Source organism: Catharus ustulatus, chromosome 3 (assembly GCF_009819885.2).
Source record: "Catharus ustulatus isolate bCatUst1 chromosome 3, bCatUst1.pri.v2, whole genome shotgun sequence".
NCBI lineage: Eukaryota > Metazoa > Chordata > Aves > Passeriformes > Turdidae > Catharus > Catharus ustulatus.
The window spans coordinates 12,823,568-12,849,114 of NC_046223.1; the positions used below are offsets into that span (position 1 = coordinate 12,823,568).

Genomic DNA, 25,547 nt, shown 5'->3' on the forward strand with positions numbered 1-25,547 from the left:
ATGGACACAAACAAACACGAAGGTAAAGCAACCTCTTATTTCACTTCTTGCTAGTATGAAATACAGCAAGAGAGAAATGTGCTCTCATAGGACCTGTCTGCTGGCCACTAGCCAGGCCCCTGAGAGCACCTCTCAGCCATGGCAGCTGTGGGCAAATGTTCCGTACTTTCAGTTTCTTAGAAATACCTGAGGGTTGATGTTTTTATCTTATTTTAGAACCACCTCCCTCTCCTCTCTGGGAAACACTGCTGTGGCACATGTAATGTCCAGTGTGGGGAGTCATTCCTTTTCTTGCCTCGTGCCCCACTTCTGCCTTAAGATGTAGAGAGACTTCTGACTGTCCAAAGTTGTGTTTTACATGAGGGTGCTTTAATGAGGATCTGCTTCTCTCCCCCATGTGCTTTTTAGAGAAAGGTTCTTGTTCGTATCAGTGCCACAACCCAGATATCCGCACCAATCCCAATCTTGCAAGCACCAAGATGTATTCAGGCCACATTGCTTGCATGCAGTCAATCCTTGCTAAGGTTGGCTGCGTTCTAGAAAGTCTGCAAAGCTCAAATCCAGGGTTTTAGTGGTTGCTGACTTCTTTCACAGGAATGTGGTACTTGATTTCCACCCCAAACCCCCTGCATTGTGCTTTGCCTTGCCACCTCAGGGGCACTGTGTCCATATGGTGAGGAGCTCTTGGAACAATGAGCAGGGGAAGTAGCTCTAGGAGTGTCCACAGCTGTCAGCTCAGGAGAGAGACTAGACCACCTCTTTCCATCTTAAAAAGTGCTTGGTGATGCCAGTATTCATGGCATAATTAACAGAAAAGTTAATTTCTCTATTATTATTATAATTATTCCAATTTGATGAAATTAGGTCTATGTACCTAGGCCTTTCCACTACAGCAGGCTGGAAAGGAAATTAACTCAGAGTTTTTTTCCAATTAATTGGTATGTCCTCATGGGCTGCAGGTGTTCACTGCAGAAACTGAGAGATAACCATGAAATCCCTTGTTTCCCATGAGCCTCCTCTGCTTCAGCTCTTTGCAGTGACTTTATAGAAATTATCTGAGTTTTGACTGGGTGTGTTCAGAGAGTGCTCAAGGCAAAGGTTAGAGGTAAAGTCACAGTAGCAGTGATCCTCTCCCCAGTTCTGGTCTTGCTCAGGAGCAGTTCCTCACTTTTTATATATCCAAGGACATTACAGACTGATCCACAATCAAATCCACATGAAAGATCCCTACAGATTTTTGCAGGACATGGGTCAGGCCCTCTGTGTTATGTATCAGATTGAAAGACACTCAAAGAAAATTTGAGGAGGCTGTTCCTTCCTGTGCTATGCTTCTACCTCATACCTCCAGTCCTTCACAGAGCTCAGCATTCAATTCACCCACCCATGTTGTAAAAACAGCATCTCCTTGTCCTCCCAGCACCTGGTTTGTGCTGTACTGTTACTTCAGAAACATGTTCTCTTGCTCTCTTTGAGTCAATCCTTACTATCCCACAGCAAGAGCCCAGCTGGCATGGGCCTCAGTTTCCATGATTCAGGAGAGTCACTGTGCACACAGCCTCAGCTCCAGGCATCATGAGGAAGGTTCAGGCCAAAGGTTGGTTCCTAATTCCTGTGGTTGCAGAGAAAAATCTGGAAAAAAAGCAGCAGAAAGACCAAAGCTGAAGATGAAAATAACCTGTAAATTAAAAGTTGAAATGTGGGACTTGGTGCAGGCTGGCTGATGAGTTCTGACGCCAAACAGCTGGCATAGTCATAGGTACTTCTCCCAATTGGCCTGCTGCTTCTTGTTTTCTCTAGGAGGAAGCATGAGAGGATATTCCCCAGAGGGTCAGTGTCTGACCCAGCTACTCAGCCCCACAGCCGAGAGAGCCACCAGCACAGGCAGGAAGTGGCACATAGGCAGAGAGGAGCACAGCCTCTCTGCCTTTCCCTTCTACAAGTCGTTGGGGAATTTGCTCAAGTTCCTCTGAATCAGGACAAATCCTAGAGACCGGAACAGGGCCATTTCATAGGTGTCCTTGCTGATAACCCACATTCCCCCTCAGGGGTAAAGAAATCAGAATGGAGCTATACCTTGTATAGCTCTGACTTCCAGGCTTCAACTTTCCACTGGCTGGCTGTGCAGAGTCCTTCCTGCGTGCATTTCCAGCCTCTGCAGGACTGAATTTCTGTGATCTTAAAGGCCCAGGCTGGAAAAGCACCAAGAATCTGCAGCCAGCATGGAAAGGAGTTTGGCTTCCGCTGGAGTTGGGCACAGGGTTACTGGTTGTGTCTGTGACTTAACAGCAGAGATGAGTGAGGCAAATCCTTGGAGGTAAGAGAAAATCCATCTTGTGAAGTGACATTCCCAAGGGGAGGCAATCCAGATGAGGAACAGAGTAGCATGGTGTTTTCTGGGAGTGAGATCCAGCCAGGGAGCTGATGGAGGGAATAACACGAGGGCCATTGGACTGCAATTCCCTCAAAGTGCAATGGCAGCACAACCAGCAGTGATTTCTGTTGGACAACTGAAGGTTTCTGCACAAGACAGTTGGACTACATGATTTTAAAAAGGTCCCTTCCAACTCAAATGATTCCATGATTCCAGAATTAATGCCTAGAGATAATGTCTCTGCAGTGTCCAAAATACTTCTGCAAAATAGATATAATCTCCTCCATCAGCTAAGTCTGTTTCAGCTACATTAAGTTATACAAGATCAAGTGGGATCACCATACCACAAACCCCCAGGAATGATGAAACCAATAAAAAGGTGTAATTCTGGGAGGTTAGAAAAGACATTATTATTGCTTGGACTGCAAAATATAATATAATATAAATATAAAAATATAATTTAAAATATACAGAAAAGGTATTTTGCCTTTTGTGAAGATTATAGAAATCTGTAAAGATATAGTAGAGGAAAGAATTGACTGTTTCAGTAGAGAAACAGATCAGTAATGCTTTAGAACAAAAAAACCCCTGTTACCTAAGGCTGGTACACAGAACTAAACTAAAAGCGCAATTTAGTCCTAATTGAACATAGAAGCTTTCTCACTTCCTTGCATGGATCAATTCTGACCAGACACAGGACAGAAAATAAGGTGAATTTAACATCTGAATTTAGGTGAGTCATTCCTATTTTATAATTGCAGATCATTTTACAAATGATATGGTGTTCAGACCTCCTAAAGTGAGACTTGAGTCCTTTAAAACTGATTTGTTCCTCAAGAGGGACTTCAAACCCTTTGTTCCAGTTATTTATAGCAGCCATTATAAGTCATTTTAATTGACTGAAGTTCTTTGTTCCCACAGGAGGGACTGAAAGTGTGCCTGTGAGTACCCCTGCAACACAGATTTCCCAGGTAAAGATGAGCAAAATGCCCTAAATAACTCCAAGAATTTAAAGAGTTACTATATAAACAGTAGTTAAAAAGCTAAATTAAGCTAAAGGAAAAATGTAGGCATTTACAAGGAACATGGCAACCAAAATGTGCACATTGTATGAATAAATATTACACATCTTGGGCCTCATCTGAAAAGACTTTTCAGTGAAATTTCTCTGCTCACAACCAGTTGTATTTAGACAGGTGATTTGTGAGCTCAGCTAATTAAGCAACTGACATAATTAGCCCCATCATTAGAGAATGTCCATTCACTGGGCAGGGGGGAGATTTCATGACTGAGCTTTGATGAACTTTCAGCAAACCTGATGAACTGTCCCAGAAGCAAGGATCTGTTGAGTGACATGGGGCAGGGGTGTCTTATGCAGCAGGGGCCCAAGTCTTCTGTGGGGCTTTGGGTTATCCTGGCACCCTCCCAGCTCCTCAGGGTGCTCTTGCCTGATAATCCAGAGCAGCCAGAGTGTGCTGAATCTTTCTGCATGTCTTTGTCTGGCCTCCCAGCCAGGAGCTTGGAAACCCTGGTGATCGGTTCCTCCTGAGCTCTGTGCCCTGTCTTTGGGCTAACATTTTTGCTGCAATTGGACACCACAGATGCTGTAAGGTTGTCTGCTACCACAGCCCAGAGAGTATCTATCCTGTAAGATGTAGTTTCAGCCTTTCCACAGTGATGTTTCCTACGCATTTCCAGTCTGCAGGAAATGTGATAGAGTTTTAAGCACTTTAATCCCTGGTCTGGTTCAATATGGAACCATAATCTGAGAGAGGAAACATCCCCCTGAAGTGGAAATCCAGACTATCTGAGACCTTGTCACCATTGCAACACTAACGTCCATAATTGCTTGCAAGTGCACCATGGCAAGTGTAAAAGGCACTGCTTTCCATGAACTGCCCAGCACTTCTGTCACCTCATCCTCTTTTCCCATCCAGACAGCTCCAAGGGCCCAGCACAGTGGATCCAACACGCGTGGGATCATGTGCTGGAAACACCATGCGCACACATTGCTTTCCAGCTGACACGTGGGTACCTTAATGAATCCTTAAATGTCAGTCCCCAGCTGGCTCTTCCCTTCTGCTTCAGCAAAGGCCCTGTGGACAATGCAGTTACCAAAAGGGACTGCACAGATGTGGAATAAGGGCTGATGAGTACTTGCAGCCCCCTTTAAGCACCTTCATTGTTCTCTTCTGTGCTTTCTCTGCTGCTCTGACTGTACTCCTACCATCCTTGCCTAGGAATATATATGCTGGATATACTCCTAGGACCAGCTTCTTTACCACTGTGAATTGCTGCAGCTCTGCTGCTTTCCTGCTGTGAGGCACTGCAAGCCTTCCTAATGCTTGGCTGTAGGAGTGCTGCCCTTAAGCACAGGAATTAGTAACTGTTCTAAAAATTAGTTGTTTCCTGGTAAAAGTATGTGTCATGCAACTCAGAAAAATCAGATCCAGGGCTTGTGTCAAATGCTGGACTTTGTGCCAGATTGGTTTCAAGCAGTGTCCTCAGGCAGCCCTCTTTTGAGAGACACAAAGTTTATTTACTTGTTCAGACCAGCCCTAAAAAATGTGCAGTGATGGACAGTAGATAAGCTGGGGGAAGCACCACAGACAGTACTCCTTCATGGCCACAAAAGGTTTTGCTATTTTCAAGGATATATTTATAATAGCAGAATTGTTCTGTGCAGTATTTCTTTATCATGAGCCTGTTTTCTACTGGTTTGACAGCCTTCAGCTCAAGGTCCCAGACAGCAGATCCTGTGTTCTAGTGCTCAGCTCAGGTCCTGTTCCAGTGTAAGGACTTAGGCAGCTGCCAAGGATGGCAGATGCAAATGTGGAAGGCAGAGCCCTGGAGAGCTTGGCCAGTGCTGGGGGAAACCTGTGGGGACACAGCTACTCAGAGAAACAAGGGCTCCCTCTCATCCTTTCAGGGGCAGCCAGGACAGTGATCCAGCTCACCAAGGCTCTGCTGCCCTCTTTCCATCCCACTCCTTCCTTCCATAAACCATTCCCATCTGCTGTGCACAAACATCTTCCCTGGGCTGCCTCAAAGCCTGAACAAAACTTAAGGCTGCAAGGACAGTTGTTATCTTTTACAAATGTCTCAAATTGCTGGCACCCACTAAGAGAGAGGGGGGAGACTCTGCAATTTTGCTGCCTTGGGTCTGGGAAGCAGCCATCAGTCCTGTGCACCCCTTGTGAACAGCATGGTTTTTCCACACAGGGCTGAAAAACATCAGAGCAGCAGGTGAAATAGGAGTTATGGGGCCCAAGAAAGACATAACCTACCACAGGCACATGGCACTGGATGCCTCACTGCTTTGCTTTGTCAGGTTTGAGGGACACACTCCAAAGGCAGATGGGCGCTGAAATCTGTACCTGGTACTAAATTATTTAAGTGCCTAAATGCTTTTTTGAACAGCTCTTGGACAGGTTTGAAGGACTCCCTACGACTGTGCAGATTCATTTATCCTCTAGGCATTAGTTCAGTTTAAGTTATTGTTTGTTAAATTCCACAACTTAAGTGTTAAATTACATCTTTACTCCCATGAACAAGTGAGCTGGGGCAACACATTACAGTTTAACTGTTGCTGTATTACAAAATCTGTCTTTTTTGGTATGTGTTGCACTTAGAAACTTTAGAAACACAGAGTTGACTTGACTTTCCAGAGGGTCACAAACCTGTGAAGTACCTCTCTGGTCCTGTAGGTATATACCATCCCTGTGGAGACAGAACCCTGTAACTTGGGCAAGACATGGACAGGGCCTGGTACTTCAATGGCTTCCATCTGTTTTAACAGTTTATGGGATTTAAAGGATGGTTTTTTTCTACAGCTTGCTTTTAGAAATGAGCTCAAACTAAAATCCATAGCTACACACCATGCTTGGCAAGATTTTAAAGATAACATACTGTTCCTGTACCACTTCACTTATTTTGGATCAACCCTGCATCCAATGCAACAAGAATGTAATTCCTCTCTATGCTAACCCTGACCTGCTCAGGGTTTCAGCACTTCTTGTTCCATCATACAAGCTCTGTGGCTGGTCGGTGTTTCTGACTGCATTCATCCCTCAAGCAGCAACACAAGGATGCATTTCAGGGTCTGAAGGAGTCACTGCAGGCTGCATGGGGCTGAGGAAGGCAGGACAGACTCAGGCTGGGCTCTGGAGCACTGAGATGGACACACAAAGAAAATAAGCTAGCACTGTCACCACAAAAGCAGATTGGCCAACAGCGAATCCCAAAATAATAGGGCACTGTCTGCTCTTGGATGCAGAGGATATTTTGTCCAGCCTCCAATCCAAATCTTCCCTTTTGTTGGCTGACCTCTGCTTTCATGTGTTTCAGTGCACATGGATACCAAAGTCTCTACAGTGGTCCATTTTTGCTGATGTCTTGCAGTTTCTTACTCTGAAAACTCAAGACCAGCAATGATTCCCATCCCTATACTCTTCAAAGGATGTGAAGAGTAGTTTGCTCCCCTTCTGGAAGCATCTGAGGAGGACATGGCCAGGCTTGAGGGCAGAAACATTTCATTTTCAGCTTATTCTCCCCAGACCATGTTATCTCCAGGGCCAGCTTCCAGGACTGCTCCACTGCTAGCAAGACTTGGGGCTGTGATACCTCTATCCCAAAGTAGATCTCTAAAATGGATAGCATAGATTAGAATGGAACAGCATATTCCAGTTGGAAGGGACAGATCTAGCAAATCAACCCTTTCACTTGGAGGGCACTGTGTGATGCCCAGCCCTGATGCAGGCTGACAGACAGGCTGTGCCTTGACCATATCAGCTCAGGGGGCAAATGTGTCAAGCACAGGGATGAGCAGGGATGGGAATATTAACATTTTGCACAGTCACAGTATTTTATAACCCCCCCTCCCCCTTCTACAGGCACATATATTAGGATGTCTGATGATGCCACAACCATTTGGGCTGAGATGTCAGAAGCAGTGTGGTCACTGTCTGCCCTAAGCAGCCCCTCTAACCCTTCAGGCTACATTCACAGGTCACACAGGGTGACACTGTGACCAGGAGGGGTGGGGGAAAGGGTTGTGCCGAGGAGTCTGGAGCTCCAGCTGGCTTGGGGACTCAGGGTTGCTATCCTGATAAGGGAAGATGTCCTCAGCCTACTGCTCCCCTCTGTACTGTCCCAGTACCCATGGTTCCTGTCAGTCCCGCTCCTCCTACCCAGGCACTCTGGAAATGTGTGTCCAGCCAGATCAGAGTGGGGGCTGTGGGGTGAGCGCTGGGGTAGGAGCGGGGATGGCAGGCAGACATCCTCTGTAAAGACACTGCCAGTCTTGACCAGAGGAGGCTGGTGCATGCCGTTGCCCCGAGGTATCGGAAGCCATCTCTGCTCCATTTGCAGGACTCAAGCGCCTGAGTTCCCGGGGTGGCTCTCCACTTACCACCAGTGCTCCCGTTTTGGACTCAGTTTATAACCAGATGTTAGGCCGAATTTCTGTGGTAAAGGTAAAAACCTCTGTGCGAAGCGCCTTGGGCCGCGACCTCGCTGTGGGCTTTGTGCAGGCAGGACGAGTGTCTCGCTCCCAGCAGTGGGGGCAGAGCTCAGGGTCACCATCCCGAGCTGCTCCCAGGAGGGTGCTCCCTGCTTAGCCCTCCTCCAGCCGCTGATCCCCCCTCACTGCCCACCTCCACAGCTGCCTTGTCTGCTTGCTCTGCCAGCCTGGCTTGCCCCAGTCCATCTCTTGCTTCACCCAGCTATCACTGGCTGCCTCCAGCTCAGGTAGTGAGCTCTTCCAGCAGCACCAGGGCCTCTAGGGACAGAAAACAGAGAGAGTGGGCACAGTGTCACTGTATGCTAAGGGAAAACCTCCTGTTCCCTCCCCAGCACAAGTTAGAGCTGCCTCCTTCCATGGAAAGGGCCCGTGGCAAAGGACAGAGCTTCTCCACAGCCCTTGGAGAGCAAGGGGTTAGATCTGTGTGGGGAGAGTACCAGCCCCACGAGCACATGTGGACTTGCTCAAAACCAGACACATTCTTGATTGCTGAGTTGCTTTGGAGATTAATAATCTGGCTGCTGTTATTGCAAACCTTCTTGGCCTTGTTCAGGCTGTCCTCTCCTACTACAGGCTGACAGGCTGCAAACTGCCGGGGAGCCTGGAAAAACCCAAAAAAATTTTTTAAAAAAGTCCAAAAAAGGGGTACATTGATTGCCCAAGACAAACACCTCCTACTCTGTACTGAGGCTGTAGCAGGGGCCAAACCTCTCCCCATGTTTCCCAGCCATGAAAGGAGGAGGAGAAAGAGAACAGCACCTTACAGGATGGGTTACACTGAGCCTTTGTGACCCTCGGGGACACAAACACCTGAGCCTGGGAGGAGGGACTGAACCCACCGTGTTTGTGGTTGCTGTAGTTGCAGGCACTGGCCTCTGAGCTGAAGGCGGGTTTCACAGAAGCAATGCAGGAGCTGTCACGCATCCAGCATGGAGAGTATGCCCTGGAAGAGAAGGTCAAGAGCTGCCGCTGTGCCATGGAAGAGAAGGTGGCTGAGATGAAGAATTCCCTCAACACGTTCAAGGTAGGAGTGTGACCCGTGGGGAGGCTGCATACATTCCATGTGAGCTTGTGTGGTGGAGGGAAGCACTTCCCTGCCTCCATCAATTCTTCCTTATTGCAAAGAAAAGGAGTGGGCAATTGTTTTGATACAATTACAAGTACTGTCAGGTACTTCCTTCGGCTCTGAGTCTCCCCTGACTGCTCCCACTCAAAAGTAACCCATACTCTGGCCTATTTAGCTTTCTTGACTATCCATGGGGCCAAGAGTTACCTGGGCTGCACATGCCATGGATTTATGGCTGTTCATAGGCTACTGCTGGGCCACTGTCCCACACCTCTCCTGGGTCAGGCCTCCTGCATTTCCTGCAGGAACCAAAGGCACTGGGGAGCAGCAAGTTAACACAAAACCCTAAAGCCTTTTGAAGTCGCATTTCCACGTAGCTGGGAGGAAGTGCTGCCTGGTTTGATCTGACCCAAGAGGATAAAGACAAAGGGCTGGAGAGACAGCCTAGCAAGAAGGCTTGGTGTACACTTTAGACCAGCCAGCATCTCCATGCAGAAAGTGGATGATGAGGCAGGGAGAGGAACTCTTTTATTGGTTTTTTTGCAAATTTTCCCCATGGGGTTTTGCTGAGTCAATAATACCTTGTGAAGTTAAAGAGGGCTGCTTACTGAAAAAGCCCATTACTAACCCTGTGGCAGGGAGACAGATGGCACCAGGCTAAAAGAGCCCTTGGTGCCAGATGAGCAAAGGAGACAACAAAAATGGCAAGGGCATATGGGTTAGGTCTCAGAGCAGCCAGACACATGGTTACCTAGGACATTGTCACAGGGGAAAAGGGGATTTAAAATGCAGATACAAAGAATTATGTAAGCAACAGAAGGGGCAAAGGCTGCTTTCCCTCTGCCTCATGCCCATGTTGGCTATTCTAACACTGAGCTCCCAGTGAAACCACCTCCTTGCTTGGGGAAAATCCTTTGGTTTACATGAAACTCTTGAGTATTTCTGCTCAATCCTGCTGCTCATGATCATGAAACCTGCAGGAACTTAATACATCAGAGCTCTACATCTGAGTAAGGCTTGGGTGAAACTGCTTGAGGGAGGATGGACAGGAAGGATTTGGAGTGCCTCCAAATTTCCTTAGGAAACCAGGCTAAAAGGGCAGATCCATGGTTTGATTGTCAAAAGCTTATACAAGTGAGCGCTCACACTGGGATCTGAACCAAGTACAACATGTAAATACATATGCTGGGAAACTGCAGAGGGAAATGTGCTCCCTAAGGTCCACCTCGAAATGCCATTAAGGGCAGGAGCCCTCCCGGTGCTCTCAGCTGGTGGTGGATGGTGCCCTGAGTCTCATCTCCCACCAGTGCCTTGATCATGTGGCACCACACTGGCTTGGGTGAGTTGCCTGTAGAATTAAGGATCACCACATTGTGCCATGTTGTGCATGGGCTGTGTGACACATCCTGGATTTCCAAAGGAAGAGTGTCTAATCACAGAGCCTCTCCCCACAGCACCCTGAAGCACCTTTTGTGCAAACCAGCCAGCATTCAGAGCTGTGCCACCTAGGGCTGATGGGCACCCTGGGAATGCTGTGCTTTTGCCTGTTTCTCAGGAGGAGCTCAGCGATGCAAAGTCAATGATTGAAGAAATCAGTGCCAAGCAGGAGGAAATGCAACAGAAAATTGAGCAGCTGCAGCAAGAGAAGCGGCGGGAATCACGGAAAATGAAAGCTAAGTAAGGGTCCAAACTCCAGGGTGCTGAAAATGCTAATCAGCAGTGGTGTCCATTTTGTTCCTTTCTGTATAGCATAATTTCTTAATTTTTCTCCTGGCTAGACAGGTGTATCAACCCTGTTTATGACCAGAAATGCTTCAGTCACCCCAAGCTTTTAGACACACACCCCACAGGGCAAAGACAGAAGAAAAATGTTAATGCCTCACTGTGATTCCAACAGCAAAACAGCCCCCAGCAGCTCCTTGGAGAACCAGGGCTTGGAGGAACAGAGATCCACTAAAGACATGCTGGGGCTGTTGAAAATCAGAAGCCTCCACCATTCAGACAACAGCATTGCAATTTCCCCTTCCAAGTTTGCAGGACTCAATGGGCTCCTGATGGTGCAGTCATACTCTACTTTCCTATCACCAGTCTTTTCTCCTCTGAGCAGAGTCAGAGAATGTTTGCACACTGCTGGACCACGCTGATGCTGTGATGAAGCAGATGGTTGTCCAGCTTGGTCCTAATTAGCCTCCTTCTGAAAACAAAGTTTTGATCATGAGTCTATACAGCTGCCTTGATGCAAACACTTTGCAAATCTAGGCTAGCCCCTCAGCTAATTAAGCTATTTAATTAGATGAAATATGCTCTGCAAAAGAATAGATCTGAAATAACCTTCTCCTATAGCCACTGGAAGTTATTTCCAGAACATAATTCATGAATTGCCAATTCCATCAAAGCTAGCTCCTCCTGGTCTCTGCTTAGTTGCCCTATTTCTGAAGTGTTGGCCCCAAATGTAGTGTACGAGCTTCACCTGTTGCATTCAGGCTTTCCAACCACCTTGTTCTTTGTATTTGTGCAGAAGAGCACAGAAGGATGACCACGGGTCACAGACAGTGCCAACACCTCTCCAGGGTAGCCCATTTCGATCCATCAACCTCCCAGAACCTGTGCTGATTAATGAAGATTTTACAAGTCTTTTACACAATGTGACTTATGAAAAAGGTAGGAAACAGAATAGACAAATGCAGTGTCTTCCTCAGGGAAAAAAAAATCAGAAAAAGATCACTGGGGTAACCTGGGTTCAGGAAGTGTTTTTTTTGTGAGCACTGTCCCAACAGCCATTTTTTGCCTCCTTCAAGGAGAGGGATGCAGGCTGGATCTTCATTTTTGTAGTGTCAGTGGCACAGATACAGAACCACATGGGGGCTCTTGATAAAAATGCTGGTTTTGTTTCTGTGTGAGGGAGGAGGGCACAGCAAGGAGGATCACACTTTGAGGAGGAAAATACTGTCAACTGCCAAACACTTGGAAGCTGGAATCAAAGAAAAGGTCATGGACCAGAGCCCTTCATTCTACAATTAAGTCTGGGGGTCTAAACTAGTCTATCATTCTCTTGCTGTTTAGATAGAAAAATAATAAAGACATATTCATTTAAAATGTCAAAGAAGACAGAGATTAGATGAAAACCATGTGCTGTTTTCTACTCTTTTTTGCTCAGAACCTGCTAGTCATGGCCCTCCTCTGCTCTGTGCTCTGAGGTGGTGTGCTAGCCCTCTCCCTCACATCCCTCTTGCACAGCCACCATTCTCACCCACTTCTCCCACTGCTCTTTTCTTTCCAGTCTCCTCCCTCTGCTCTTTAACAAGCTCCTTACACTTAAAATGGCAGCCTGTCTCTGTGTCAGGTCTCCATCCTCTTTGTTCTATGTGGAACACCTTCCACCCAACATACACCTGCACGCCAGGAGAAGCCAAGACTGCTCACATTCCTCTGCAGTCACACAGCACTGAGCACAGCAGGGACCCCACATTACCTGCCTGAAAGTGCCACTGAAACACAGACTGTGACAGGAGCACAGCAGTAAAGATCCTCCCTACTGGAGAGTCCAACAGGGGTGTTTTCATAGCAAAACTGTGAAAGAATGGAGGATTTAACTCTACTAACAGGGCCTGGCAGGAAGAAGCAAGCTCTACAGTTGCTAAAGTTCCCTTTGTTCTTCAACAGTATCTGACACCAGGATCATGCCCATGGGAGAAGGAGGCGTGAAAGTCATAGCAGGCCCAGGTAAGAAAATACCAAATATCAAAAGACTGCAGGACCATGATTCAGTTAGCATGCTTGCTTTACTGCACTAAAGAAATGCTTCCAGGGAAGGCATTTCACAGGGATGTCTTTCACTCTGCCCTGTACCTCCATTTCCCTACTTGCAGCTGAGATATGAGGGCAAACGTGTGTCCCTGAAAGTGCCAAGGATTTGGCAGAGAAAGCCTTTCTGCTGCTGCTTTCCCAGGTTCCAAGTGATTTTGCAGAAAGGAAGAGTTGAGGCTTCCTGATGTGACAAAGAATAGTGAGAGCACCACTTCTCCCACTTGGGAAGAGATGGTGTTTCTTCTTCTCTAACGCATGTCTAATTTTGGATCTTATTTGGCTTGAAAATAAACGCTGGAAGAGTGCAAACCTTGTTCTGCTGAACAGCCCACCAACTGCACTTCCTTTGTAAATTAACTCTACAAGGCTACAGCCCATGTGAAGCACAATGAATGCTCCAAATTCACCTTCCAGTGCTTCAAATGGATGGAAACACAGCTTAGCTGCCTGCTGCAGCATAACCTGAGAGAAAGATGCTGAAATGTCAGAGTCCATAGACCCGTTTGTCATTGCAGGAGCAGCCATAGAGACAGACGACAGCCTCAAGCCTTCCCTGGCAACAGAGGGGCAGTCAAAAATGCATCTGCCATCAACAGTATGGAAGCAGCCCAAGGACACCAAGGACTGGGGAGATGAATACATTTCCAAAGAGCAACCAGAGAGAGGGAAAGACATGGGCCAAAGCAGATACAGCTCAGCAGACAATATAATATGTGAACCCTCTTTGGCTGGTAAGGAGTAGAAAATTCTAGCTAGACAGGCTCAAAGCTGTATCCATGCCTAGTAAGAGCTGGCTGGTGATCAGCATCCATGGAGGCCAGTTTCTGCTGCTAGGGGGGAAATCTCTGAGGGCCTCACACTCCAAGACCTCTGGCCTTTGTATTTGCTGGGCTGTGTGACTGACAGAACCACTCTGTACCCAGGACAGCCCCTCTCCTTTCCAAGACCTGTCAGGTTCAGAGTACTGAAGGGATTGTAGCAGTGTAGTTGCTTAAGTGGGTGAAAAATACAACTTCATGTTCTGCAGGGATTCTTCAGGATGGGAAACCCTGATATGAGTTGTTTTGCCTTTGATTACTTGTTTTGTTATTAGTAGAAAAAATTTCATAGGGAAAAACACACTTGCTTTAGATCTTTCTTAGCAAACTGTGGCTCTAGTCATAACTGGGGCGTGCTGTAGCATCAGGCTGGAATTTTACATTTTGGGTAAAGAAGACACAAAAAGATGAGACATTGATATAATTTTTAAACAAGTTTCTCCTTTCATTATCACTTCACCAGTCTAACATGCAGCTATCTTTGAGGTATTTTCTCATTTTTAAACTTAACCATTATCTTCTGGAAGCCAAGAGGCAGAACATCGCCTTGGAGCTGCTGGAGTCAGAAAGGAAGTACGTCATCAACCTTTCCCTGATCCTGAAGATCAAGGCCACACTGCAAGGGCCAGATGTGAAAAGAAGCACCAAAGAGAGAAGGTATTTAATGTAATGGGCTCTCTGTCTTTTGGGGAGTTTTCTTCAGTGAATATTACTTCTGCATTATCTCCTCACACACTTTTCTTACATCCACACCAAGATCTTTGAATAATTAGTTTATTTCTAGTTGAAAACTGGAGGCACTGGGAGGTTTTTGCAGTCATTAAAGACATTCCTGCCTGTCCCTTGCATCTTGTTCACCATCTTCATTCTGATTCTGGGCAAGATCAGCGTGAAGTGGCAGAAGGGCAGTAGCACATTTTGACCAGCTCTGCATCAATGGGTTGTCTGGTGAAAGGGCCTGACAAATGGACAATACAGAAAGCTGGGGAGTTCTCCTCCAAGCTCTCAGTGGGATGGCTCAGGACCATGGTCCTGCATCATCAGCCACAGCAGCACTGCCTGGGGCTTTTTAGTGCTGCTAATCCTGATCAGCTACTCAATGCATTGCAAGGAAAGCCTAAGGAGCTTTCAAAACACTTTACTAATAGCCAGCTGGACAGGGTACTTGCATGTACACAGAAGCCAAAACAGGACCCCCTGATGCAGCCAGGGCTCCAACCAGAGGAGTAAAAAACACCTGTGCTATAGTAGCAGTAATAGGTGTAGTCAGTCTTATATGTGCAAGGCTGTGCTGACCACTCAGGAATGCCCACTTCAGCAGTATTCACTTTCTAGGGATGAGGTTTTTCTCTGTGCAACCAGTCTGATTTGGTCTCCTGTCAGCTTTTTCCCCAACTCTCTGCGGTTCCTGGTGCAGCAGCATGTGGATTTACTGCACGCACTCCAGGAGCGAGTCCTCAGCTGGCCACGACAAGGGATCCTAGGAGACATCTTCCTGAAGCTGACAAATGATGAGGTATGCTAAAGACCTCATCATTTTGTTAAAGACCAGAATCTTGTCATGATTTTGTTCAACATTTCATGAATCTTGTCAACATTTTGAGGCATAGATGGGCCAAGACACCTTGAACAGAGGGGCTGTGCTATGCAGCTGTGGCCTGAAGGGTAAGGCCTTTCAGCAAGCCCCCTTGAGCACAGTCCTGGGGTATGGCAGCCCCTTTGTTCTTCAGGGATCCCACATGAAAGACCCACCTGTGGGCAAACAGCCTCGTAGCACAGCTCCATAAACTACATGAGACCCAGACCTGCTTGCAGGAGCCACACATGAGCCTTGGCAGCTTGAATGGCTGTATTTCCAGTGAGGGTGTGAAAATAGAGTAATTCTGATGCTCCCCTGCCCCAAAAGACCTTGCTCAAAGTTCTTGCAGGCAGAGGCCCACGTGGTCTGTTGCACCCACTTCTGTTGCCCTGGTGAGCAGCAAGGATGTGTAAAAACTCATCTAATACTTCAGAAATTTTAAGAATCTTAGATAAGAAGAGCTTCTTACTGCCCAGCCTCTCTACCTCTCCCCACCCTCGGTAAAGCTTTACACACTGGGCTCAACAGCTGAACACATTTTATGTGTTCATAATAAACAGACTTTCCTGAGAAGTTCTAAGCAATTAAGGAATGAAACAGCAGCTCTGCTGCACTGGTGACCTTCCAGCAGTGATGGTGGGAAATCAACAGTTTGGCTGGCTCTGTGACCAAAATCTCTGTTAAGTTTGTTTGTTCTTTTCTCTTTCTCTTTTGTAAGAATAATTTTCTGGACTACTACGTTGCTTACCTGAGGGACTTGCCAGAATGCATCTCTCTGATTCACGTGGTGATCCTGAAGGAGGTAAATTTCCTGCCTGCTTCCCAGACACGTAATGGCAACATGCAAGCCTGGATCTCTTCCTGTTCTGCTTACCCGTGATAGGACTTTCCTGCCAATCCACTTGTTCTGTTTCCTGGAGGTTGCTGTGGCTGAGAGGCACAGCTTTAACACCTTCCTCACTCTCTGAAACCAAAACTGTTTTTCTATTGTGCCTTGAAACAATGTCTCAGGTTAAACCTCCCAAAAGCTTGCCTATGTGCATGCTATCCAGATCTTTTCCAGGAACTGTCTCCTGGAAAATTGAGGATTCATCCAAACAGAGTGATCAAGTTCTTTATAGAGAAAAGAGTCTTCACTTTCAGCTTCAGCTATTTGGCCCTGGTTCTTGGTTTAAACTTGGGAAGTTAAATATAAAGGTAGTTTAAAGTGCAATAACTGAACCACATTTGCTTGCTTCTGAGACATTTTAATTTAGAAGTCAATCTCATTTTGTTCAATTAATTTGAGCCTAAACTAAGAACTTCATTCTGAACAACAGTGTCTTCTAGGGGTTTCATTGAAACTTAACTAGTGCACTTTCCACATGCCCCCCTAATTAATTAGGCTGAGTGCCCCTTGTAGATAATCCCCAACCTAAATGCCTGGTGTGCCCCTGTAAACTGTTGTAGCTCCTTACAGCATAACTTCTCATTAAACCACAGAACCATCTGGAAGGAGATGTGCTTTATGGGTGGAAAAGACTCTTAAGTCGCTTTCTCTATTTCAGGTAGAAGAAGAAATCAAGTCTGATCTCTACATTCTGTTCTTTCATATAGTCCAGCGAATCCCTGAATACCTTATTCACCTACAGGTAGGGCCCCAGGATGGAAACTGTGCTCTTGAACTCTTTTCATATTAGGTGACTTTGAACTCAGAGCTGGTATTTGGGCCTGCACACGTACAGGGTCCTGACAAACCCAGTGGGTTCTTTGAAGGAAAAAAAAAATTGAAAGGAAAAGCCAGTTAACAATAGGTTAAGTTTCATCTTTTTCACATGAGGCTTGCTTATATTTTCCACTTTCTCAAACTGACCTGACAGAAACAGCTTTTGTCCCCTGGGAAGCCAAAGGCTCTGCTGTCTGCTGCTCTGGGAAAACGGGAAGCCAGAGATGGGACACATCTGAGAGAGCTCTTAGGGCCCAACAACCTGTCCTACAGAGAGATGGCTGATAAAAAGAGTTCTGTTCAGAGAGGGCTTATCTGAATTGTACTGAAACATTTCAGACAAGGCAAATACACAGAAAGCAAGCCCTAGAAAATAAAAACATTGGCTTATTCACCCAAAGCTAAACTCAATCTGTATCACCCACACATCCCTTGACTACATTACAGCGGTTCCTTGTGCATTTGAACTGGGCTAGTGGGAGGCAAGCTCCATCCCAGTCCCTCAGAAACTCACGGTGCCTAGTAAACTCCCCCAGGGCAGTGCCACGAGCACTCCAGAGCCCTAACCCATGGTTCCAATAGTGCCTCCTCCCCAGAAAGGGTTAGGACAGCCTCCAAACAGCCTGCTCTCCTCTGTGCCTCAGAATGTCCTGAAGTTCACGGAGCAAGAGCACCCTGACTATTACCTGCTGCTGGTGTGTGTGCAGCGCCTCCGGGTTTTCATCTCACACTACAGCCTCCTCTTCCAATGCAATGAAGACCTGCTGATACAGAAGAGGAAAAAGCTGAAGAAGTAAGCACAACATCAGCTCATTCTCTCTGTCCCCAGGGAAGGGAGGGGTGGGGGAAGCCTGGCAAACAGGGGGTTTAGGTCCCTGTTTAGGCAAGGTCAACAGGCTCATTGCTCTGTTGAAATAAAACAAAGCCCTTTGCATCTGAATGCTGGAGAAGAACAACTATTGGCACTTGCGTCCAAACTGAGGTCAGATTTGGGGTGGGCCCTTCTACTGAGCTCTGAGAGGGAAAGAAAAATCACTTCTAAATGCTTCGAAACGTAGCAGCCACAAGTTTCATGGGATCATTTGATTCCTTAAGATGGTGGCAAAGTCACTCCCCAGTGGGAAATCACACAGGGATTTAGCTCTGGCAGCTCAGCTCCAGGCCCTGGTGAGGGTGAGGGCTGCTTCCCTTATAGGCTGAGGCTCCAAAAGAATGGTTGTTACCTTATTTTACTGGGGGAATAGGTGGGAGAAATGAAAGCTTCTCATAACCTGTTTAACTATGACAGAAATTAGAGAATGTGAATGTAAATTCTCAAGTTGCAGTTCACAACAATTCCTTGAAATCAAGGCTTTTTACTAAAGTCAGAATCTGGTTGCCTTGGCTCCTTGTGATGATTTACTTGAGAAGTAGGACAAGATCAAATTTCAAGGAAACCTTCCAAGTATAGAGGGTGGTAAAGGGCTGGAGCAGATTGCTGGGGAGGGACTGCTATCAGGAGAGGTGTTGGAAACGCCACAGAAAGCAGGATGCCCTGCTGGCTGGAGCAGACTAGGTGGAACAGGCTCTTCCTTGGGTGGGCAGAGTTGAATGGGAATATTAAGGTCCCTCCCAGTCCTGTTTTCTGTGATTCTACATGCTCGTGCTCATTCCCTGCCTTATTTCTTAGCCCGACGATGGATTTCTCCTCCCTCAGGTCATCCCTGGTGAAGCTGTACAAAGGTCTCACCTCCCAGTGTACAAGCCAAGAGGTTTCTCCAACACCCAGTGCAGCATCAATGCGGGACAGTGGGATCCACACTGAAGAGGCCATACAGTCATTCCCAGCAGCACCTTCCTCTGGCACAACCACCCCGTAAGCCTGTTGTCCTCATAGGCAGCTTTCAAAGTAGGCTGAAAACTCTCTCCTCACCCACACCATGCCAGTGACACCAGGCAGCTACAGGCTGTCATTCCCAAAACCACTCCCTGTATATGGATAGGGAGATGAAGGGCTGGCTTCATCCTGCTATCCCCTACCATGTGGTTTACAAGCAGGGAATGCTTCAGAGCTCTGCCCAGGGCTGCCTGCTGAGGCAGTATGTCAGGGAGGACATGAATTTGTTTAGGCCTGACAGTGGGGTGCACAGTAACACTGCATTATTCACTGTCAACATTACAAGGGCTGGGAAACAGGACCAAGGTTTCAGTGCAGGAAAAAAAATCACTTTTCCACACAGCACATAACTGAACGATGTGATTCACTATCACAAGATACAAGTACAAAATGGGTTCAAAAAGACAGAAGACTAAGTCAAGACAGACAGGGGGAAATCTTCACAGAATCACAAAATATTCTGAGTTGGAAAGGACAAGAATCATTGAGTCCAACTCCTGGCCCTGCACCATCTTCAAGAGTCACACCAAGTGTCTGACAGCACTGTCCAAACACCTCTTGGACTCTGTCAGGCTTGGTGCTGTGACCATTGCCCTGGGGAGCCTGTTCAGTGTCCAACCACCCTCTGGGTGAAAAACCTTTTCCTAATATCCAACTAAACCTCCCCTGACACAACTCCAAGCCATTCTCTCAGGTCCTGTCACCAGTCATCAGAGAGATCAGTGCCTGCCCCTCTGCTCTCCCTCATAAGGAAGCTGCAAACTGCAGTGAGGTCTCCCCCCAGTCTCCTCCAGGCTGAACAGACAAGTGCCCTCAGCCACTCCTCATAAGGTTCCCCCTTTGGCTATTTCCAGCCTGAGAGGTGCCAAATGAGATGATCAGAGAAGCACACTAGACTTACCTTTATTCTTATGCCAGCAATTTATGGCTATTGTGCTTTCTTATCTCGTTTGGTACTAACAAGAGTTTGGCTGCCTAATTCCCAGTTCATTGTGTTAGCAGTGTTACAGATCAGTCCTTAGCCTCCTTCTCCCCCACTGCCCAAACCAATCTCCCTCCTCTCACAGACAGAGAGGAGGCCTGTTGCTCCAGGCCTCCATCTTGGTAGCCTCAGCTCGTACCACCCCACATTCATCCTGAACTGAAGACTGAGCTGAACACAAGGAGGGTAGGAGCCCTCCAAGTATTCCTGACACATTTTGGGGATAGAGTCACCTTATCAAAGAGAGAAACTCAGTCCACCTGAAAAGACAACCAGACCACAGGAAAGTGAGACATAGCTCCTACATTCCAGAGAGAGAAGTTAAAATCAAAAAGGCAGATGAACAGGAGAGAGATGGAGCAGTTGGCTTCTCATCTCAGTTTCTAGTCATTTCATGCTGTTGAGTACAGAAGTCAGCATAGGCAGTTCTGTTTATCCAAGTTTGGTCCTCCTAACCAGCCAGGCAATTTCTCTAAGAGACACCTCTGTTACTGTTCTCCAAGACAAGGAGAGTACCTTTTGGCCATAAAATCAACACAATAGGGCTGAGGGAGTGAGGGGGTGGGGTGTCATGCTGCCTCTGTCATCCTTTAGTATTCCACTTCCGTCTGTTTTTTTGTTTTGTTTTGGTTTTTGTTTTCAAGGCATTTGATGCCGCAGATGAAGAAACCCCAGCCAACTGTGATGGAGAACATCCAGGCTGTAAAGCCCCCTGACTGGGAGATGGAAAGCAGAAAACACGAGAGGCCAGAGAACATCCTTGCCTCCTCTCAGCTGACAGAGCAGGAGCTCAAGGCCTTGACAGCCCCCTTGCAATCCATCCCCGAAATGGAGTACGAAGCGCCGCCGGCTGACGCAGTAGGGAACACTGAGAGAGCCATCAGAACCTCTGTGGAACTGCTGCAGGATGCCAGGAACTTTGCACCAAGCTACGAAGAGTTTGACTACCCTGGGGAGGTTTTCACCATGCCAGGCCCCTACGAAGACGACACCTTCCAAAATCTCGCTCTCTTTGAGAACTGCTCCCCCGCCTCTTCTGAGTCCAGCTTGGATATTTGCTTCCTTAGGCCTGTGAACTTCACATCAGAACCGGAGAGGACAGACCATGCCTTGCAGCCGCTGCCTAAGAGCTGCACTCCCGTGAGCAGCAGCACCTACAAGCGTGAGATGTTCCACAGCAAAGGGAAGCAGCTGAGCAGGTCACTGAAGGAGCTGCCGCGGAGCGCCGAGGGCGTGAGCACCAGACTCTACAGCACACGGAGCAGCAGTGGGAGCCGTCTGCAGCAGAAGCAGGACAGAAATGTTCAGCCTCACATGATCTCAGCCTCATCCCGAAGCTCCCAAAGGAGCTACTTCCCCCCACAGAGAGGAGCGGGTGAAAAACCGAGCTTTTTGGAAGTAAGGAGGCTTAAATAGAAGGAGGAAAAAAAAATGGCACATGGTGGTGCAGCAGCAGCAGGAGAAAGATCTGAGATACAGTTAGAGTAGAACACGCCAAAACTGCTTTCAAGCCCACACATTCCAAGTCTTCAACTGCATGTACATGCCCAAGGGAGGGACAAGACAGCTTGTTTTCACACACATCTTCCCCAGGGACAAGCACAGGGTTGAGGTGAACACCTGGCTGAGCCAGAACACCCTTGAGACAAGGTAGCCTCTTGTGTGTCTCCACCTGTCACTGAGCTTCCCCTCCAGGTGAATGTTCTGAGCAGGTCACAAAGTTTACACAAAGCTGTTCAAAATTAGTGCTGTGGTTGGCACCCAATTAAACAGGTGCCTTTCCACCTGCTGAGGAGTGCTGGGTAAGTCATGCCAGTGTAAACCAGCATGACTTGGCCAAGTTCTGCCCATTTACACCAGCAGGGATCTGATCCATAGGTTTTGTTTCACCTGTACCTGTTGCCTGGATTGTACAGACCCATGCCAAAGTCTGTGTGACAACAGCCAGAGCCCAGCAACTGTGTCCCTCAGATGGGACATGGCAAACAGCACTGTAACCCTTCAGGTCCTGCAGAAGCAATGTTTCTGTAGTTTGCAGTGACTGTTCAGAGTCAGCTTTGGGCTGTCACAACCAAGGAAGTAGAGGCCAAGGGTGTTCTGAGGTGCTTAGATTGGGGGCTGTAGATGCAGATGATGATGGGAGGTAGGTTCCAACAGCCTAACTGAAAAGGCAGCAAGGAAACTTAAAAAAAAAGGCTAGTGAGTGAAGGAGGTGGTAGATGGTTGAACAGGAGAGATGAGGCAGAGGGAGAAGAGCCATGGGGACACAGCCACCCCAGAGAAAGTGCTCTTTGGCACTCACCTGCACACAACTATGGCCCACAGCAGGGTGCAGATGTGGAGCTTGTCCAGAACTGCAGGACATGTTCTCCCCCACAATGCAAAGGAAATCACCATGGCAGTGGTGAGCAGAATTGGAAAAAAGGGTCTTGTTCAGAGTCTTGCTGAGAGGAGCTTGGTACTCTTCTGAATGAGGGCCGGATCATTTAGTGGCACAATTACCACAAGGTGTGTGTGCTAATGAAGCCTTTTGCGCCACAGATATAAAACCGTATGGCAGCAGAGACAGCAGAAGAGTCTTTCACACCTTATCACAGCTCCAAAGCCTGATGCCTCCCTGCCTAGGGGAGAAAGGAGAGGGTGGGAAGTTCTTCCAACTGCCCAAGCTGGCTTCCTACCTCACTGCCAAAAGAAGCCAGAGAGCTTCTCTTAAACAAAAAGCTTAGCAAGAAAGGCTCCAGTTCCCTCTAACAATGCTTATCCTTCTATTCCTCTGTCACTGCCTCAGCCTTAGAGCCAGCAACAAGCTCTCTGCAGAGGTACCAGTGTTGTTTCGAGCCTTGTCAGCACCTCCTCACCCACCAGGTCCCTCCTAGCACAGAAAGAGAAATAGAGAGAAGGGAACAAGAATGTGAGGTTGCAAATGCTGGTTAAATTGTCTTTTCCCTTTTAGGAGCTCCATGCAGAAGACAACACCAGGTTCTGCCAGAAGGATGACAATGAGCAAACATCCTTCAGCGACCACAACCCGCGGCACGAGCCCAAGGGGGGGTTCCGGAGCTCCTTCCGCAAGCTCTTCAAAAAGAAATAAGCAGCCCCAGGAAAGGCAGGCCACAGCCAAAGCACAGCAGTGCTTCCCCAGGTCCCTGAGGGTGGAGACAGACAGCAAGGCCCCAGGATCCCCCTGAGTAACACAGAGGGTGGAGGGTGGGGGAGAGGAGACTCACAACTGCCTTACAAATGCATTCTGCTCTTTCTAGCACAGGGCAGGGCCAGGCTTTGGGTTGCAGTGGAGCTCAACCAGCAGGTCCAATAAGCACAGGAACTTGCTAGCTTTCATCCCTACCTGACTGAACTTCCTTCAGTTTTGGAAAGCTCTGGCCAAACCCTAATATCTTCTCCTCCCCCTCATCCCCCAAAACTGCTTGATTTGCCATACATCTTTGCTCTTCCAAACTCAAGGCAGGTCTTATTTGGGCTCACCCACGACAGAAAGGTTACTTTTGCAGCCCTGGCATCCTGGCCAGAAGTCTAAAATTCCCTTCTTTCCTCTACTTTCCAAAAATCCACCATCAAAGACGTATTCCAGGAGGCCAGCTCGCATTACCCAGGTGGCTTGAGAAAGTCTAAGAAGCATCAGCTGAAGCACCTGAACATTGCATTGCCTAATCAGCAACATCCTTTCTTTTGGACTTCCACCACTCCCCAAAATCCTATTTCACCTTTAATGTGAATGCTGTTTTCCTGAATTGTGTCCTGCTGTAGGAATCACTGCTTCTGCTCTCGGAATCTCCTGTGTCTCCAGGCAGGGCCCAGGGCCTGCCACAAGAGAGACTCTGCCCAACCTTATCCCCAGTGTGGATCAATGCAGGCACTGGTAGTGCCAAACAGTCTCCTGGCTCCTGGTCTGTAACACACCTGGAATACGCTTTGCTCACTCTTTGGCTGACACCCTCATGAGCCCCATCATGTGCAGCTTTGGAAAGGTTCTTCCAGCTAAAAATGGAGGCACCAGGGCAGGAAAGTCGATGGTGCACCATGTTCAGAGTCACAGCCCTCCTTCCTGTGCAAGGACAGATCAATGAGGCCACACACAGGCCACCCTCCTCACACCTGGACAGGACAAACCCTCAGGAACTCTGATCTCTGCAGAAGGCTGGAGGAAACTCTGCTGTGGTACCCGTGTCACACACCAGCAGCGAGAGCACCACTGGCACAGTAGCATTACCAGTGCAGTGCTGGTGAGCTCTGCCGTCACCTGGGGCTGGGATATTCTGAGGGCACTTTTAAGAGCAACTGTAGTTTTATCACCTTGTTTTGACAAGCCTGGGACACTGGTCTGTCTAAAGGACAGCTTCACCTTAAAAAGCTGTGAACTGTCTCCATGGGGCCGACAGCAATGCCTTGGGGGAAATACTGTGAGACTTGGGGCTTGGGACTCCCCGCATCAGTGCAAGGGGGGCTGATTTGGAGGCCAAGGGAAGAGCACCCACCATGCTGCATGGCTCTCCTGGCCATGGCAGCAGGACAGGGGAGCCCAGAGCACTGTCTGTGGATGCAGTGGCCAATAATTGCTGCAGATGCAGGGTCCAGAGCTCTCCAATGTTGACTGACCTGCATCTACCACCTGCTTTTCCTCCTCTGCTGGAGGCAAAGGGGTGTGTGTGAAAAGGGCTATCTAGACAAAGTCCATCCTTTACTACAATCAAGGTTTTCCCAACATTTCAAAAATGTGACCAAGCAAAACCCCAAAGATTAAAATGTTTTAGTTGGTCCCTCTCCCATAGATTTTAATGAAACAAATATCCACTTCTCCTCCTTACAAAAAGGAAAGAAATACCATACTTTCTTCCCCTAGCTTTTGGAAACTACTCTGGAAGATTTTTGTTATAATGTAAGGCTTTTAATGGCAAAAAACTCCCCTTCCATCTCCTTCCTTTTCTCTCACATCCTCAAAAACTTACAAATTCCCTGTCCCTTTCCAGTCAGGACTGCTCCAAGCTGACCAGCCACTGAATCACAAAAACAGTTCCTAGGACTTGGCAGCTTTTAGTCAGACTGTGCAAGGCCAGGATAGAAATTATGCAGGAAGAGCCAGATACTTGTAACTGAAGCATTGGCAAAGCCTGTTTGTTCTGCACAGGAATCAGTTCCAGACAGAACTGTTTGTCCATGGAACCAGAGCTGTATCACTATGGACAAGCATCCAATGTAATGCACTGATGCTGTCAAGGGCTCTGAATCTTGTGGTTTTGGTCTCATGTATGTAATGACACTTTTATCCTCGACAAAACAAACCTGCTTTTCATATTTGCCAGGCAGATACCAGGACAGAAACAGGACAAAGTAAAAATACCTACCTGTTAACATCTCCTGGGTGAGGAAATCCTTCCAAAGTGGCAGACCCTTGCTTGTAAAATGCATGTGGATTTCAGCTTCTATTTTAGTGATTTAAGGCAGTCAGAACTGATGGTTATTTCTTTCTGATTCTCTATGGTTCTTACTTCCAGGCCTATACTTACCACTTGAGATGTCCTTGTACCTGCTCAGAATCTGCAAATGTAAATAATATGAATGAATGATGCTCAGCACCACACACGCACAACCTGTTGCAGGATCCATTTCAAGTCCATCTTTAGTGTACGTGTGCTCTGGATTATTTTTCTTCTTATGCCAAATAAACGTTGCCTTTAAATAACACTGTTGCCTCTTGCACTGAATCAGCCAGAAGGTTGCATCCATTAAAAGAAGAAACAGAGGTTTCTCTGGTCCCTTTCTGAGGCAACACTACTTACACAATCCTGTGTCCCTACAAGTCCAGC

The 25,547-nt window shown here is 47.4% G+C and overlaps 1 protein-coding gene across 1 annotated transcript; it reads left to right on the plus strand.

Annotated features, from left to right (window-relative positions):
* ARHGEF33 (Rho guanine nucleotide exchange factor 33) lies at positions 1–22,816 on the plus strand. Its single transcript, XM_042779139.1, has 16 exons — positions 1–22; positions 3,293–3,342; positions 8,752–8,916; positions 10,514–10,635; positions 11,477–11,619; positions 12,622–12,681; positions 13,132–13,143; positions 13,284–13,496; positions 14,111–14,240; positions 14,967–15,099; positions 15,881–15,964; positions 16,710–16,793; positions 17,512–17,660; positions 18,564–18,722; positions 20,370–21,131; positions 22,678–22,816. The coding sequence occupies exons 1-16, from the start codon at positions 1–3 to the stop codon at positions 22,814–22,816; spliced, it is 2,427 nt and encodes an 808-aa protein (XP_042635073.1).
* Positions 22,817–25,547: the final 2,731 nt, after the last annotated feature.

Coding starts and splice junctions, on each gene's coding strand:
- ARHGEF33 (XM_042779139.1), top strand. CDS start 1: ATGGACACAAACAAACACGAAG. Junction 13,497..14,110: donor ATGTGAACCCTCTTTGGCTG/GTAAGGAGTAGA, acceptor ATCTTCTGGAAG/CCAAGAGGCAGAACATCGCC. Junction 16,794..17,511: donor AATACCTTATTCACCTACAG/GTAGGGCCCCAG, acceptor TCTGTGCCTCAG/AATGTCCTGAAGTTCACGGA.